Source organism: Erpetoichthys calabaricus, chromosome 1 (genome assembly GCF_900747795.2).
Source record: "Erpetoichthys calabaricus chromosome 1, fErpCal1.3, whole genome shotgun sequence".
Lineage (NCBI taxonomy): Eukaryota > Metazoa > Chordata > Cladistia > Polypteriformes > Polypteridae > Erpetoichthys > Erpetoichthys calabaricus.
The window spans coordinates 181,590,103-181,604,744 of NC_041394.2; the positions used below are offsets into that span (position 1 = coordinate 181,590,103).

A 14,642-nucleotide genomic window follows, 5' to 3' on the forward strand; every position below is an offset into this window, starting at 1 on the left:
CATACTCTTTGCATTATTTGACAGTAAACTATGTAACATTCTATGATCTGCTTCTCACAACTGAGAGGGTGTGGCGAATGTTTGCTGACTTGCAGACCAACCACATGCGTTACCTGGTAGGTAACCACCCATACAATCAGATTGTGTTTCAGACTGCGAATGCTATGAATATATATAACAGGTTTACTGTATTTATAATCTTCTGTTTTCCAATTAGTCATCTAGGAGATTTTATGTATTTTGATCATAGGCAATATGAAATTCTGTAGAGTGTACTATTTCCAAAACAGTTATTTTTACTTGTACAACTGAAGATTTCTTGGCATTTTCATCATTAAGGGAAAGCATCTTACTATGTGAATGAAGTAGTGAACCAGTTGCACGAAACAACATACTCTGCCTAATGACGTAATAAACTATGAATGTGATCGTTGCCAGTATGAATGTATGTGGTCAGAGAGGAAAGGTACCAAGCTAGGAATAGTTCCCATCAGCCCAATATCACTGCTAAGTGTTTTAGAACAGAACATTTAATGTAATGATTTACTCATTTTAACCTTTACTTGCTGTTTCCATTGAATCCTTTACACATTTTGTAAGTGTACATGATTCTTGATATTCTAAATTAATTTCTGATATATAAGGCATTATATAGCCTTCATCACATGAAAATTTATTGTTATCTTGAACTCTTCTGATTCTTATTTATTGTCATTTTTTATGTGTACTTAGCTAATACTTCAAATAGCCTGTATTATATGTTGTTTAACTGTTTTGTTTAATAAATATAAACTTCATTCTAAGTGATTAGCTTCAATAACAGCCTGTGTCCCGTGTTGTTCGCCTTAAAAGATTATGAATAGCAATCTGTTTGTTGACATTTACACCACAGCCTTTTTGTAAGAAATTGACTGTTGTCCATATTACAGTTACGAAGAATAAAAACTATACACTTTGCTTTATAATTCAGGCTGAACAGATTTTGACTTGAACATGGAAACTAAATCCACAACCTTGAAGTTTGCATTGTAAGTTTTCAAATAGCCCTAGTTCAACCGTACTTTAGTGTGTGGGTGTATGTGCCCAGCAATTGATTAGCTCTTTTTCCATGCTTGGTTTTGGGCATGCTCTCTGTCAAGAGTAACACAAGCATCACACAACTCAGAACTTGATAAACAAATTACAACATGGATGATTTTAATATGCTACAGATTAAGTGCCCTCTTCTCCAATACATGCATGATGGTGTTATAAACTTTTCGTTTTCTTGGTGAATTTCAGTAAATGTTTGTACACCAAATATTTTTCGAACCATGGTTGTATTTGTGTAAAATTAGACATTCAGATATTATAAATAAACCATTAACCTGATGTAGAAGGTTAGTGTCATTCCATCTTTGTAGTATTCTCCTATGCCATGTCTACAAAGTGCTGATAATTGTTTATACTACAAATGTGAATATATAAGAGGAACGCTATAATGATTCCTGAATCCAATCTTAATCTTAGATTACACCGTACTCAAACACTTTTGTACGATAGTACAAGGGACTATCTACAGCTTAAGTTTGAAGGAAGGGCTATTGAGAAGAACTGGATGTCAGAGAAAGACCAACTGCTACAAGAACTGGATACATGTCATACACGTTTACAAGAAACTCGAGAATCTGTGAGAACTGATTTCCATATTGCCTCTTCTGTTGAAACTGAGTCTCATCAGGTCTGCAATGAGGATATCAAGGTTGGTAGCCTTTCACTATGTATAATTAAACAAGACTGATATGCATCTTTAATTTATCAATCTTATAGGCTAGTTTATTCACTGCTGTTGCTGCATAGTTTACTTATCTATTAAGTAAAATTGAAAATTAGCATATTTTATGTAGAATGTGGTTGTGACACCAACTTTTATAGTATACACTGGTAGTGTCCTTTTAAGTAACTAATTGTTCAAAGCCCTTTAATAGCCTCCTCTCTTTTCACAATGAATGTTTAAAATTGTCATTTTGATAGTTCTTTTCTATGCTTTAATAAAACTAGTTTAGCAAAGTGTTTATGCCATAGCTTGCTTGGTCCTTTTAGCATTATTGACAAAAAAAAATGTATAAAATGATTAGAACAGCTAAAAAGTGAATAGGGTGCTAGAAAAGCAATAGGAATGTGCTAATGTTTTTGGTAAACATTAACATTGTAGACATAAGGTCAAAATAATAATATACTATATGAATATTTTAATAGCATAGATACTTAATGTAATGAAAGTAGATTTTTGGAAATGTTGTTATACAAAAAAATAAACTTCAGCTATAGCAGGCAATACCACAGATATTGCCAGTCTGATTCTTGCATATCCGTCATATACTCTCTTAAAACTTGACCATATCCCAGTATAGCCCCTTTTAATATACTAATATACAATAACTAGATAAATTGTAAATATTATTAAAAAGGATTTAATAGCTGTACAATTACTAAAGACTACATACAGAAGGTGACAGCAGCAAAAAATGTGTTCTTTGATTCAGTGCTTACTGGAGCCTATGCTGCATGCATAGCTATAAAATTTATTTTTTTGCACAGTAATTAACAATGAATTGACTGCCTTGGTATATTATGAATCCAAAAAAGTGCTTCATACGATAGCTACCATTATGTACAGAATCATGCTTAGTGTCCTGTTCACCAAAGGAACGCACATCACGTCTAAACAATAAATTGGTTTTATATTTTAATTAGTATTAATTCATGTTTCTTGTGACAGTACATTAAATAATGTTAGATTTTCAGGTATCTAATGAGTACATTAACACTGAATCTATGTACAAATTTAGCATGGTTCATGTAATTCTCTGACATTTTAACCCTTCCTTCAGGCTTAAGCTACAGATAGTCACTTGTACTGTCATACAGAAGTATTTGAGTAAGCTGTAATCTAGGATAAACAATGGATGCAGAAATCATTATATTGGTAATTTGTAAATTAAAAAAAAAAACCTTTATTCTGTGTGCAATGCTGTATTCTGCAGTTTTAGTTTGCCCAATCAAAACCTCATTTCAGATTATTAATGCTTTGAATATCAATAACTATTTTATTATAGTCTTTGGAAGAGCAAGTAAAGCAGGCCCATCAAATGGCCAACATGTACCGGGAACAATGTGTGAGTTTGGAAAATGAATTGGCTCAGATCAGAGAAGAGGGTGATGTTGGAAGAGAGATTTTCAAAGTAAGTTGTCTTTACTACCCATTGTCCGAATAACTAATTTTTCATTTTTATATTGTTGAGGTATCGTCAGATTCTACTTTTTTAAGACCAACAATTTAAACTTTTAGTTAAAACCTTGTAGGATCAATTAGACGTCTGAGTGTCACATTTCCAATCCAGTGACTCATGAAGGTGGCACTCAAAGTAGGTTGGTGATTTTAAACTGCAAAGGTCAATGGTGATCTCATTAACCCAACAAAGAACAAACTTCTGATTACCATAAGTTGTCTACAGCAAAAAAAAAAAGTCTCCTAAAAAGACCCTATTAAACACATAAATGTGTGTCGCATGTGTTAAAAACAAACATAACTTGTTACAAGAGAAAAATGTTTCTGTATCAAATTATACATTGGTATTCAAAGACATCAATGGACCTTTGGTAAAAGTGAATGATGAATTGACACAGGTGCTGTCTGTTGTTCATAGTTGTGATGATAGTGAACATTTCTATGCAAAGTTGGAAGAATTGTCATCCAAGTAAACAATGTTTCGCACCTCATCAAAAGAACTTCCATTAAGAGAACTGATGACAAAGAGACACAGGACATGCAGATTTCAGTACTCACAACCCCTAAATCAAAAATCTGTCTAACTATACCAGTAGAAGGACGAGGCTGCACAACATTCACCTTCTGACTGCTCATCTAAAGGAATAACTAAAGGAAATTAACATTACAGTCTAATTGGAAATGCAAATATGCCATGCCAGAATGCAGCTGCAGCATTTTAACACACAATATGTGCACAGGACACAATGGCTATCTTAACTCGATTTGCTGTTGTTATGCCCATATAGTTAGACAGTTGTCAAAAGACACAAAGACTACTCAAATGTGTGGAGAACAGTAACTGCAGTGATCTGTCTGTCTACTGTGTTGCAGCATTCACTACAATGTACAAATTAACCGATAAGCTTAAGTTAACTAAATTTTATTTTTTTGTTTCCTGTCAGTGTCACGTTTTATGTTCAGTTTCTTTAGCTCTTTCCCTAAAACCTTGGTGGTTTTAAGTGCCCGGACTGAAGGAAGCTCTGTGTGTGTAACCTTTGCAGCAGTAGATTTTGTCGCTAGTCACTTCAAACTTTTTAAAGGGTTATTCCCAGATGTGTATTCTCATTAGAGAATCACATCTGGTCGCACAAGATTATTACAGTAACAATATGCAGAAAAGATTATTTAGGAGGAAAAAAGAGATCCTGCAAAAATCACTGAAGCAGTTAGTTGACCTTTCTTGAATTGTGGAGATGCTGTATGCACTATACAGTCTTATAAAATCTCTGCTCTGTAGCACACTGCTTCTGCTGCTTTAAAATTACTTTGTTTATAGTTTAAGAAAGGTTTAACTCATCTTCATCTTACATAAGAGCACACACACTGCACATTTACAAAAAAACACACAAAGACCTAATTTTAGGTTTGCCTGTTATGTTTATCGGCATGGTTCTTACAATAGCAGAAATACCCTTTTTTGCTAAATATTATATAATTGTAGTTAGGTGTTTGGCACTTAGCTAGTTCTTCTGGAAGATCAGTTTGGATCTTATGTGTGTGTGGTGGTCTTTTTCCTTTTTTTTTTTTTAATCATCTGTTTAGTACTGTGTTAATTCAGTTTTCAGATTATCTTTGGAGATACGGTAAATTTGTAGTCAATCATACATATTGCAGTGATTTTTTTTTTAATTTTTCATTTGTTCAAAATTATAATTTATTTTAAAAATACAATAAAATGTAAAATTGCTTGTCATGAAAACCATCAGTTAGTGTGGAACATGCTTTATGCAATCAGATTTCCACATAAGTCCATATCTCTCCAACTGAATCTGTGTCAACAAACACAGCGTCTTAAAATAATTACAGAATCACTGTGTAATCACTGTGTTGCAGAGTAAGGGACCTTGATCATAACATTCTGAAACCCACTCAATTCAGGTCAATGTCATGAGGCCCAGACTCAGAGTATGGCGTGTAAGGCAAGAAACAGCCTACCTACGTACAAACCCACACTTGCACTTTTACAAAGCCAATTTGGAATCACCATTTAGGCATTCCTGCACATGGTTTGGGAGGAAAACCCATATATTAACAGGGAATACATGGAACTCCCTTTGTGGGATTTGAACTTAGGCCTTTGGATCCATGAGGTAGCAACACTAACCAGTGTGGCATGATGCCACCCAGAACAGATTGTGCTGTATAAAAATATTTTTCTGCTGAAACAAAGAATCATAATTAGAAAAATTATATTTTCATCTGATGTTTTTTACTTTTTTTTTTTTTTTTTTAATTTTAAACTTTGTAGGAGCGCTCTGATAAGATGGCAAAGAGGCTTCAGTTGATGACTACACGCTATGAAGCTTTAGAAAAGAGAAGAGCCATGGAGGTGGAAGGTTTTAAAAATGACATCAAACTTTTACGGCAGAGACTCAAAGATTTGGAAAAGCAGCTTTTCAAGGTATAGTTTTTTTCTTAAAACTTGTTTAAATCCATTCTTCAAAAATTGAAAAACAAAAATGTTAGGAATGTTGAAATATTTTTTTAGTCTGTGTCAAAAGTGTTCAATTTTAAAATGCTTTCTTGCCATTTGTCTGTGACATAAATTTTGTTTACTAAAAAAGTGAATATTTTCCAAACTTGTCATTATCATATATTGTGATGCTTACTCCTTCATGGAATACTACATTGAAAGGTCTAATATAAATTGGCAAATTGGCCGCATGTGGGATTAATACTGATGCTGATTTAGACTGACGTAATAGGCTAACTGATGTTTGATGTTGTTGATTATCATAGTAAACTTTATTATTATATGATCAGTAAAAATACTGAGAAAATAGTTTGAGACTTCCAGAACAGTAACTATTTAGCACCTGGTTAGGGAGCTGGAGAAGCTGTTGTTTGAGAGCAGAGCGTTTTTATTAACAAAAGCAAGCAGCTGGCTGTTTTGCTGGTAATTGTTCATTGTAGTATATTTTTTTCAAAGACTTGATTATTATTGACTTCTAGTTTGATAATTGAGGTGTATTTATGTCTGATAACACCCATTTAATTCCTAACTAACTTTGAAATATGCAGTCCAGCTCATGTTTGTATGAACATGCAGTCAGTCTAGTTTTTAGTCCAGGGGTCTCCAACCTTTTTTCCCCTGAGAGTTACTTTTACAAAATTAAAATAGCCTGAGAGCTACTCATGTTTTCTAACGTTCATTATCATAGCTTATTTCAACCAAACAAACTGAATAAGCTTGTTTTGCCTGAACATTTACAAAATGTTGGTGTCCACAACTCACATTTTGCATTAAAACATCACAAAAAAATATTTAGCTCACCTGCAAGTGCATTTTGTATGTCTGTATGCATTTTCTAGTGTGTCTCCCACTATTGAATTAAAACATGAATGCTGTCAAAACAATGCAGTTCCAAATACACAGATATTACTTATTAATTTGTCATTTTGTTCCATGTCACTGTTTCACTTCACAAGAGTATTCACATGTCCGGTTGCATGTGTGATGTGTTTTTTAGTTAGTCAGATGACTGGCACTGCATGGAGTCAACAAGAGAGGTGTACGGTGGAGTGTAGCCACTTAGGTTCACTCTTATGGAGTCATTTAAATGCTCATCTGTCAGTCTGGTTCTGAACTTTGATTTCATGACATTCATGTCAGAAAAGGCAGACTCACAGAGGTATGTAGACCCAAACAAAGCAGACATTTTCAGAGCTGCTTGGTGAAGATTCTTATAGTTATCTGGCTCTACTAAGCTCCAGAAATGCTGAGAATGCTGTTGAGACTTTAACTGCACATTATTTTGAAGGTTTACTAATATATAATATATAAAATCCAATGTCTCTCTGTCTGTATGTCTGTCTGCTTTTCATGATTTAGATTTAGTTTTTTTGTATAATTTGTTTGAACATTCTGGTTGATTTTGTGACTTCTCTCATTTTGCTGTGTATCATAGTTCGTTTGCGGTACTGATTTATATGTGCGAATCCGAGAAACATGCAACAGGTCAGGGGGAGGAGCCTTCCTCACTCACTCGCCAGCTTCGGGGCATGTTAGCAAACGAGAGAACAATTGAATTGAACTTTGTTTGATATTTAAATTAAAATGTTACTTGGGTCTTAGTGAGTTTGAGTCCATATATTCTCTTAAGCGTATGCCACATTGAAAAGATAGATTGCAATTCAAATTGTGGTTCATGATTTTGTGTTAAAAGGATTGTGACGTGATTTTTTGGAAAGATCGCCCACCCATAATTTGACTAATGAAGTTTTGAAATTTATGTAGGATTCATTAACCCTTTGGCGAGCTACTTGGAAAGGGGTTGTGAGCTACCGGTAGGTCACGAGCAACGTGTTGGAGACCCCTGCTTTAGTCCAACACACACACACACACACACACAGAGAGAGAGAGAGAGAGAGAGAGACCCTGCACAAATATATATACATGCTCATGTTGGGACTTCATTACCATATCAGAAAAATACAATGGCTATAGATCAGTGTACTCAAAATGAAAAAATTCAAATCCATGTATGACTTATATTTAAAACATTTCAGTTTTGAACTAATATAAAGTAAGTAAATTGGTCAGGTCTCTGCTCAGTTGAAAAATAATAGAAACCTTGGAACAAATATTTGTTATTTGAAAAATGAACAGATTTTGCTCCTTAGAAATTCTGTGTGTTGTAGGGATTTTTAATTATTGGAAAGGAAACCTGCAAATATTTCAAAAACTGGAAAGTCTTATGCACTGGTGACTGAATAGTTTATTTGAAAAATTGTGGGTTTTTTTTTTTGTTATTTTTACCTCATGTAGTTTGTAGTGGTGGCCAAGGAAAACATTTTATTTTCATGTTTTTGTTCAGAACGAGAGGAAACACTTTATGATATAATGCAATTTAATACTGACTTTCACATCATTTGCTGCTTGACAAACTTCCATGCGAAAAAGAAAAAAATAATTCTCATGTACCTCATGTCACATAATCCACATGTCCATTATCCATTCATATGCTCAAATTTTGGAAAATGCATGGATGTTTTGCTAAAATATTATTAATAATTCCAGAAAACTCCATGTAGAACATAAAATGTGAATTTCCCCTTGGGATTAATAAAGTATTTAGTCAGCCACCAATTGTGCAAGTTCTCCCACTTAAAAAGATGAGAGAGGCCTGTAATTTTCATCATAGGTATACCTCAACTATGAGAGACAAAATGAGAAAAACAAATCCAGAAAATCACATTGTCTGATTTTTGAAGAATTTATTTACAAATTATGGTGGAAAAGTTTTTGGTCAATAACAAAAGTTCATCTCAATAGTTTGTTATATACCCTTTGTTGGCAATGACAGAGGTCAAACGTTTTTCTGTAAGTCCTCACAAGGTTTTCACACATTGTTGCTGGTATTTTGGCCCATTCCTCCATGCAGATCTCCTCTAGAGCAGTGATGTTTTGGGGCTGTCGCTGGGCAACACGGACTTTCAACTCCCTTCAAAGATTTTCTATGGGGTTGAGATCTGGAGACTGGCTAGGCCACTCCAGGACCTTGAAATGCTTCTTACAAAGCCACTCCTTCGTTACCCGGGCAGTGTGTTTGGGATCATTGTCATGCTGAAAGACCCAGCCACGTTTCATCTTCAATGCCCTTGCTGATGGAAGGAGGTTTTCACTCAAAATCTGACGATACATGGCCCCATTCATTCTTTCCTTTACACGGATCAGTCGTCCTGGTCCCTTTGCAGAAAAACAGCCCCAAAGCATGATGTTTCCACCCCCATGCTTTACAGTAGGTATGGTGTTCTTTGCATACAACTCAGCATTCTTTCTCCTCCAAACACGACGAGTAGAGTTTTTACCAAAAAGTTCTATTTTGGTTTCATCTGACCATATGACATTCTCCCAATCCTCTTCTGGATCATCCAAATGCTCTCTAGCAAACTTCAGACGGGCCTGCACATGTACTGGCTTAAGCAGGGGGACACGTCTGGCACTGCAGGATTTGAGTCCCTGGCAGCGTAGTGTGTTACTGATGGTAGCCTTTGTTACTTTGGTCCCAGCTCTCTGCAGGTCATTCACTAGGTCCCCCCCCGTGTGGTTCTGGGATTTTTGCTCACCATTCTTGTGATCATTTTGAACCCGCGGGGTGAGATCTTGCGTGGAGCCCCAGATCGAGGGAGATTATCAGTGGTCTTGTATGTCTTCCATTTTCTAATAATTGCTCCCACAGTTGATTTCTTCACACCAAGCTGCTTACCTATTGCAGATTCAGTCTTCCCAGCCTGGTGCAGGTCTACAATTTTGTTTCTGGTGTCCTTTGACAGCTCTTTGGTCTTGGCCATAGTGGAGTTTGGAGTGTGACTGTTTGAGGTTGTGGACAGGTGTCTTTTATATTGATAACGAGTTCAAACAGGTGCCATTAATACAGGTAACGAGTGGAGGACAGAGGAGCCTCTTAAAGAAGAAGTTACAGGTCTGTGAGAGCCAGAAATCTTGCTTGTTTGTAGGTGACCAAATACTTATTTTCCACCATAATTTGCAAATAAATTCTTTAAAAATCAGACAATGTGATTTTTCCGGATTTTTTTTTCTCATTTTGTCTCTCATAGTTGAGGTATACCTATGATGAAAATTACAGGCCTCTCTCATCTTTTTAAGTGGGAGAACTTGCACAATTGGTGGCTGACTAAATACTTTTTTGCCCCACTGTATCTATCTATCTAAACAGGAAAGATGCTTTCCCATAATACTGTGCACTTAGACTGTCTTGACCAATTAATGGTGGGAATTTTGGTAGGCAGACAGAGTATGCTTTACAGCGTACACTGAAATTTTACCAAATGATATTTTTTATTACACTTTAGTTGTAATATGAATTTAAAATGTGTTAGAGCTTTGATTATACAGGGTACCGCAGTATATTGAAACATTCCCTTCACCTTTCAGGATGCTATACTTTTTGTTATGAATATAATTAGTTGCCTAGAAATGTTATGAAAGCTGCTGTGTTTTTATTCCAGGACTGATTTATATTAGAGGACATAGGAAGTTGTTTTTGGAGTAAAATAAAGTTTTTTGTAATCAAAGTTGAATGGTTATTTGAATAAATCCAGTATATTTGTAATCCATTGTTTATTTGAAATCCCTGCTGGAAATTTATTAATTGGTATGTGTAAATATCTAATGCTATGATGTACCTTTTAGGTGACGTTGAATGTTGGACCAGATCAGGATTTGGCAATTCTGCATGAAGTCCGACAATCCAACTTCCGCACGAAGAAAATCCAAGGGCAACTGAAAAGCTTGAAAGCAAAGATTTATGGTTTTGAAAATGAATTACGATATTGCTAGTGCCGATATAAGTGCAGTTATGTTAAAGATTCTGTCATTTGACACATTAAGAGGAGGCAATCAAAGATTTTTTTTCAAACATAGTGTGTCACTTGAATACTGCATTCATAGTTAAAATCATTTTATAAAGTTCTGTTTCATTTGGGTGTTGATATTTTCTATTGCATTTCTAAATTAAAGCTTTTGTTTTTACTGTATATTATGTATAGTTTTGTAAATGCAGAGTGTTTAATAAAAACATTCCACTGTTTAGTTACAATCTAAAAAAATACAAGTGGCACATTTCTAAAGGTGGCAAAATTTCTAATTCCTCAACTAAATAACTTTTTAATAGTGCAATAATTAAAGCACAAGTAAGGAGCAGAGGGCTGGGACAGAGCCAGTCTGATATCACAGACACAAAAGCATGCCATTGTAGAATGGGGCAAATCCTACCTTAATTGCTCACCAAGACTGGACCACATCCCAGGTACACAACTGATGGGCAGCACTTTGCAATGACACCACAGGGTGAATTATTTCATTATTTTTAATGACCATCCAAAGACAGTTTCTCACCAGTCTGACTTAACAACGATCAGTTTCACTTCTTGACACCGAGTCAGCTTGCAGAGAAGAGAAAAGAAGCATGCATCTTCAAATTTTTCTTGAATGCTACATGCACATGATTTACAGTATGCACCAAGTGGCTATATTTTTAGATTCACCTGCTGTCCCAAGTCAATTAATAACTGTATTATGTGCAGAAAAGCAGGAAGGGAGTAATGGATTGCTTGAGTGCATATGTGCAGTTCAAATGTAGAATAGAAAAGGGAAGATTTCAGTGAATTTGAGTATAGCATGGTAGTGAGTACCATACTTGCTGGTACACATACAGCAGGAACAACAAAACAGCTGGAGTATTCACCAATATGTGAAGAATCAGTGGCTACACCATAGAAATCCAGAAATCGTGGCCCTTCTGTCATTAATAAAAGGCAGACGAAACGTCTCTTCAGAGATGGATAAGCTTAGTCTGTCAATTAGTTGTTCCACGCTACTTGTTGTGCCTTGTTATCGATGGGGTTTGGCACTTCACTATCTAATCATGGTCCACTTTTAGTCAGTAATTGGGGGAGGGATAAAGAATGCAAACACTGGAAAATCATTCCCTGAAGTTTCAAACTCTATTTTTTGCTACTTCAGTTTGGCCAAAGGACTGGGCAATGGTGGAAAACCCATTGAAACCACCAGGTGTCAACAGTATAGGCTGGTCATGGTGGTATAAAGACAAGGGATGGTTTTCATGGTAGCAGTGTTCCCGTCTATGAATGGACTTTATTAGCAGGTTAAAGCTCCATGATACAAGGGTTAGAACAGTTATTTTGCATTAATTATGTGACATGTTGAACTCCCCATACTGAACGTCTTGATATCTTCTTGAGTGTATGCCACATCAAATTTAGGTTGTTCTGAATACAAATGAATGAACAACACTCTCTCGGAAAAACATAAATATTAAGCAGCAGGTTACAACCTGTATTCCTCATATACAGTACCCAACCATGATACAAATTTCTTGTTTACTGTTAGTAAGGCTGATATTAAAGATGTCTGGTCTGTGTCTTAGATGCTAACATAGGCATTAAACACCAGCCCTCCCCCCTAATTAATCACATTCTATCAAAGTTTCCACAGGGCAAAAATTGATGTAAGTTTTCAACCGCCTTGTTGAGAAACATTGTGATGGCTCTGACACAGAAGGTTTATTTCTCAGTTGCATGTTAAATACACATCATGCACTATTTACTGGTGCTTTGCCTGTCCTCATTTACGTAATTTCCTTTGAATGTTATAAGAACATACTATCCACTAAGTAACAATGCCATGCTTTCCTAGACCATATTGGCACAGCTATTGGTAGCCGCTTGGGTGATGGCATCAGATGCTGTCCAAATACTCACTGCTACCACTATATAGTAGATTTTTCCCAGCCACAAAACCATGTGTGGATACATATAGCTCACCAAGTCACAGACTAAAATAACATACACATTGAATTTTTACTGATATGCTCAGTATTCTGGGGGGTATTTTCCGTACGTCGCTTAAATAATCCGAGATCAGATGCCTTATCTTGGATGAGTTAATGCCAGTGAAACTCATCTGGGATAAGTTGGTTTTTCAAACGCAGCAGTGTAGATTAGTCTAGCTGGATCTAATCATCTGACATGAATGCACGTGCCCGCACTGATTGAAAAACCCATATACAGTATATTGAGTCTAGAAAACATGATCAGCAAGTCTTTGATAGGCTGCAACAAAATGACGAAAGAACGGGCGCATTTTTTTTTTTCACACAAGCGGAGCAAGACCTTTTATTTGAAGGATATGAAGAATTTCAAGATTTAATATGCACAAGGGGTAACACTGCAAAAGCAGCCCAAACCAGAAAAGACGGCTGGCAAAAAGTGGCCGACAAATTAAACGTGTGTGCATTGTACTTACTCAAAGCAGCGTTTCATTTCCTATGTGTCAGATTAATTATTATTTAATATGTCATAATTCCAGATCAAACGTGAGCACAAGGAGAACTTGGGAACAGGTTAAAGTGAAGTACAAGAATATACTTCAAACTGGTAAATATTGGTATATAACTAAATAATTGTTGACATAAAGAATCATATATAATGTAAAGAACATTAATTTTAAAGCTAATAAGAAGGCAGACAGGCAAAAAACAGGTGGAGGTCCACACGGTCCAGACCTAACCCCTGCAGAAGAGTTGTCTCTCTAGCAAAATGCCCATCGCCCTGTTTCTGAGGGCATTCCAGGGGGAAGTTCCTCCCCAGAACCAGTGGCAGGATGCAGTGGTCACTTCATATCAGGTAAAGGATGGTCATTGTGTATATTTGTCATCGATGTGTGCCATAGGTAGGTTCCATATAGCCCTCTTTTTTTGTTGGGTCAGTTGCAGGGAATGTCATATCCCTAGAACCTGTGTCTGACCAACGAGATACTGACGAAGGTCAAATATTTGATGAAGACACTGTGTCTGATTATTCATCAGGAGGAGAGGTACATTTTCCAAATAATGTTTGATCAAACTCCACTGTGATCAGTCCCATGTGCCCAAATCACATTTGGAAACCCTGGGTAATGAGAATGTTAGGCTGATTGTGAGATTCTTTATGGAACTGTGGGTGTTTTTACCTGTGTATTACCTACCTGCAATGGCATGAAACACCTCTTTTGTCTGCACACGCAGGTGTCCAGGAAACACTATGAAAACCCGAAGGAAATATTTAAGAGCCAGACAGACTTTACGAATTGCCTGGCAAACTGCACTTTTAGATAGAATTTCTGCATCGCCTACAGTATATAAAAAAGTGCCGCTTGCAAAAAACCTCAAAGCTATGCATACTGTCTGTGTGGCTGTGAGAGCCCGACTTCGCTGAGTTTGACTTCGAATATAAGGTCCTAATAAATTTTTGAGGTACAATATTCCCCCTCAGCTAAAGCGGCATCTTTCGAAAAGAATTTCCTCCGGGAGCAATAAAGGATCTTGCCGATCGCGTAAACCCCTCTCTATATGAAATTCTCTTCTTATAATTTGCGTACCGATATCAATTGGTCGCTCATTCATGAACGGTGAAGTCATGACTGAATGAATTACACGCACGGACACTGATTAAGTGTGTGAGCTAATCCTTATTTACATAGAACAAACCTCCTCCGAGCAGGTTTGAGGATTAGGATGTGTTGCTATGACAACACATCCAGCAAGAGTTTCGAAAAACCGACAGATTACAATTACATCCGGCTAAATGAGTAATTCATGTACGAAAAATAGCCCCCTGTTCTGTGTAGCCAAATAATCCTGTTTTTGTTTTTTGTGATGATTGAGCAACTTGCATGACCAAAAAAAAAAATCTGAAATTGGCTGAACTGCCTCTGTGGTGCAAGGTGCCTTTCCAACAAAGACCAGGGGCCTCATGCATAACGCCGTGCATAGAATTTGCACTATAACATAACGTAAGCACAAAA

General features: G+C 36.2%; 1 protein-coding gene across 2 annotated transcripts in view; it reads left to right on the plus strand.

The window, feature by feature from the left end:
• The window catches only part of ccdc77 (coiled-coil domain containing 77), a 45,701-nt gene extending 34,888 nt beyond the window's left edge, over nt 1-10,813 (plus strand). For both annotated transcript variants that reach the window (XM_051930813.1, XM_028809378.2), the window contains exons 9-12: nt 1,510-1,741; nt 3,099-3,224; nt 5,562-5,714; nt 10,470-10,813. In XM_051930813.1, coding sequence (XP_051786773.1) covers nt 1,510-1,741; nt 3,099-3,224; nt 5,562-5,714; nt 10,470-10,616 — 658 coding nt within the window. In that variant the 3' untranslated portion in view covers nt 10,617-10,813. The remainder of the gene's footprint in view (nt 1-1,509; nt 1,742-3,098; nt 3,225-5,561; nt 5,715-10,469) is intronic.
• Nucleotides 10,814-14,642: the final 3,829 nt, after the last annotated feature.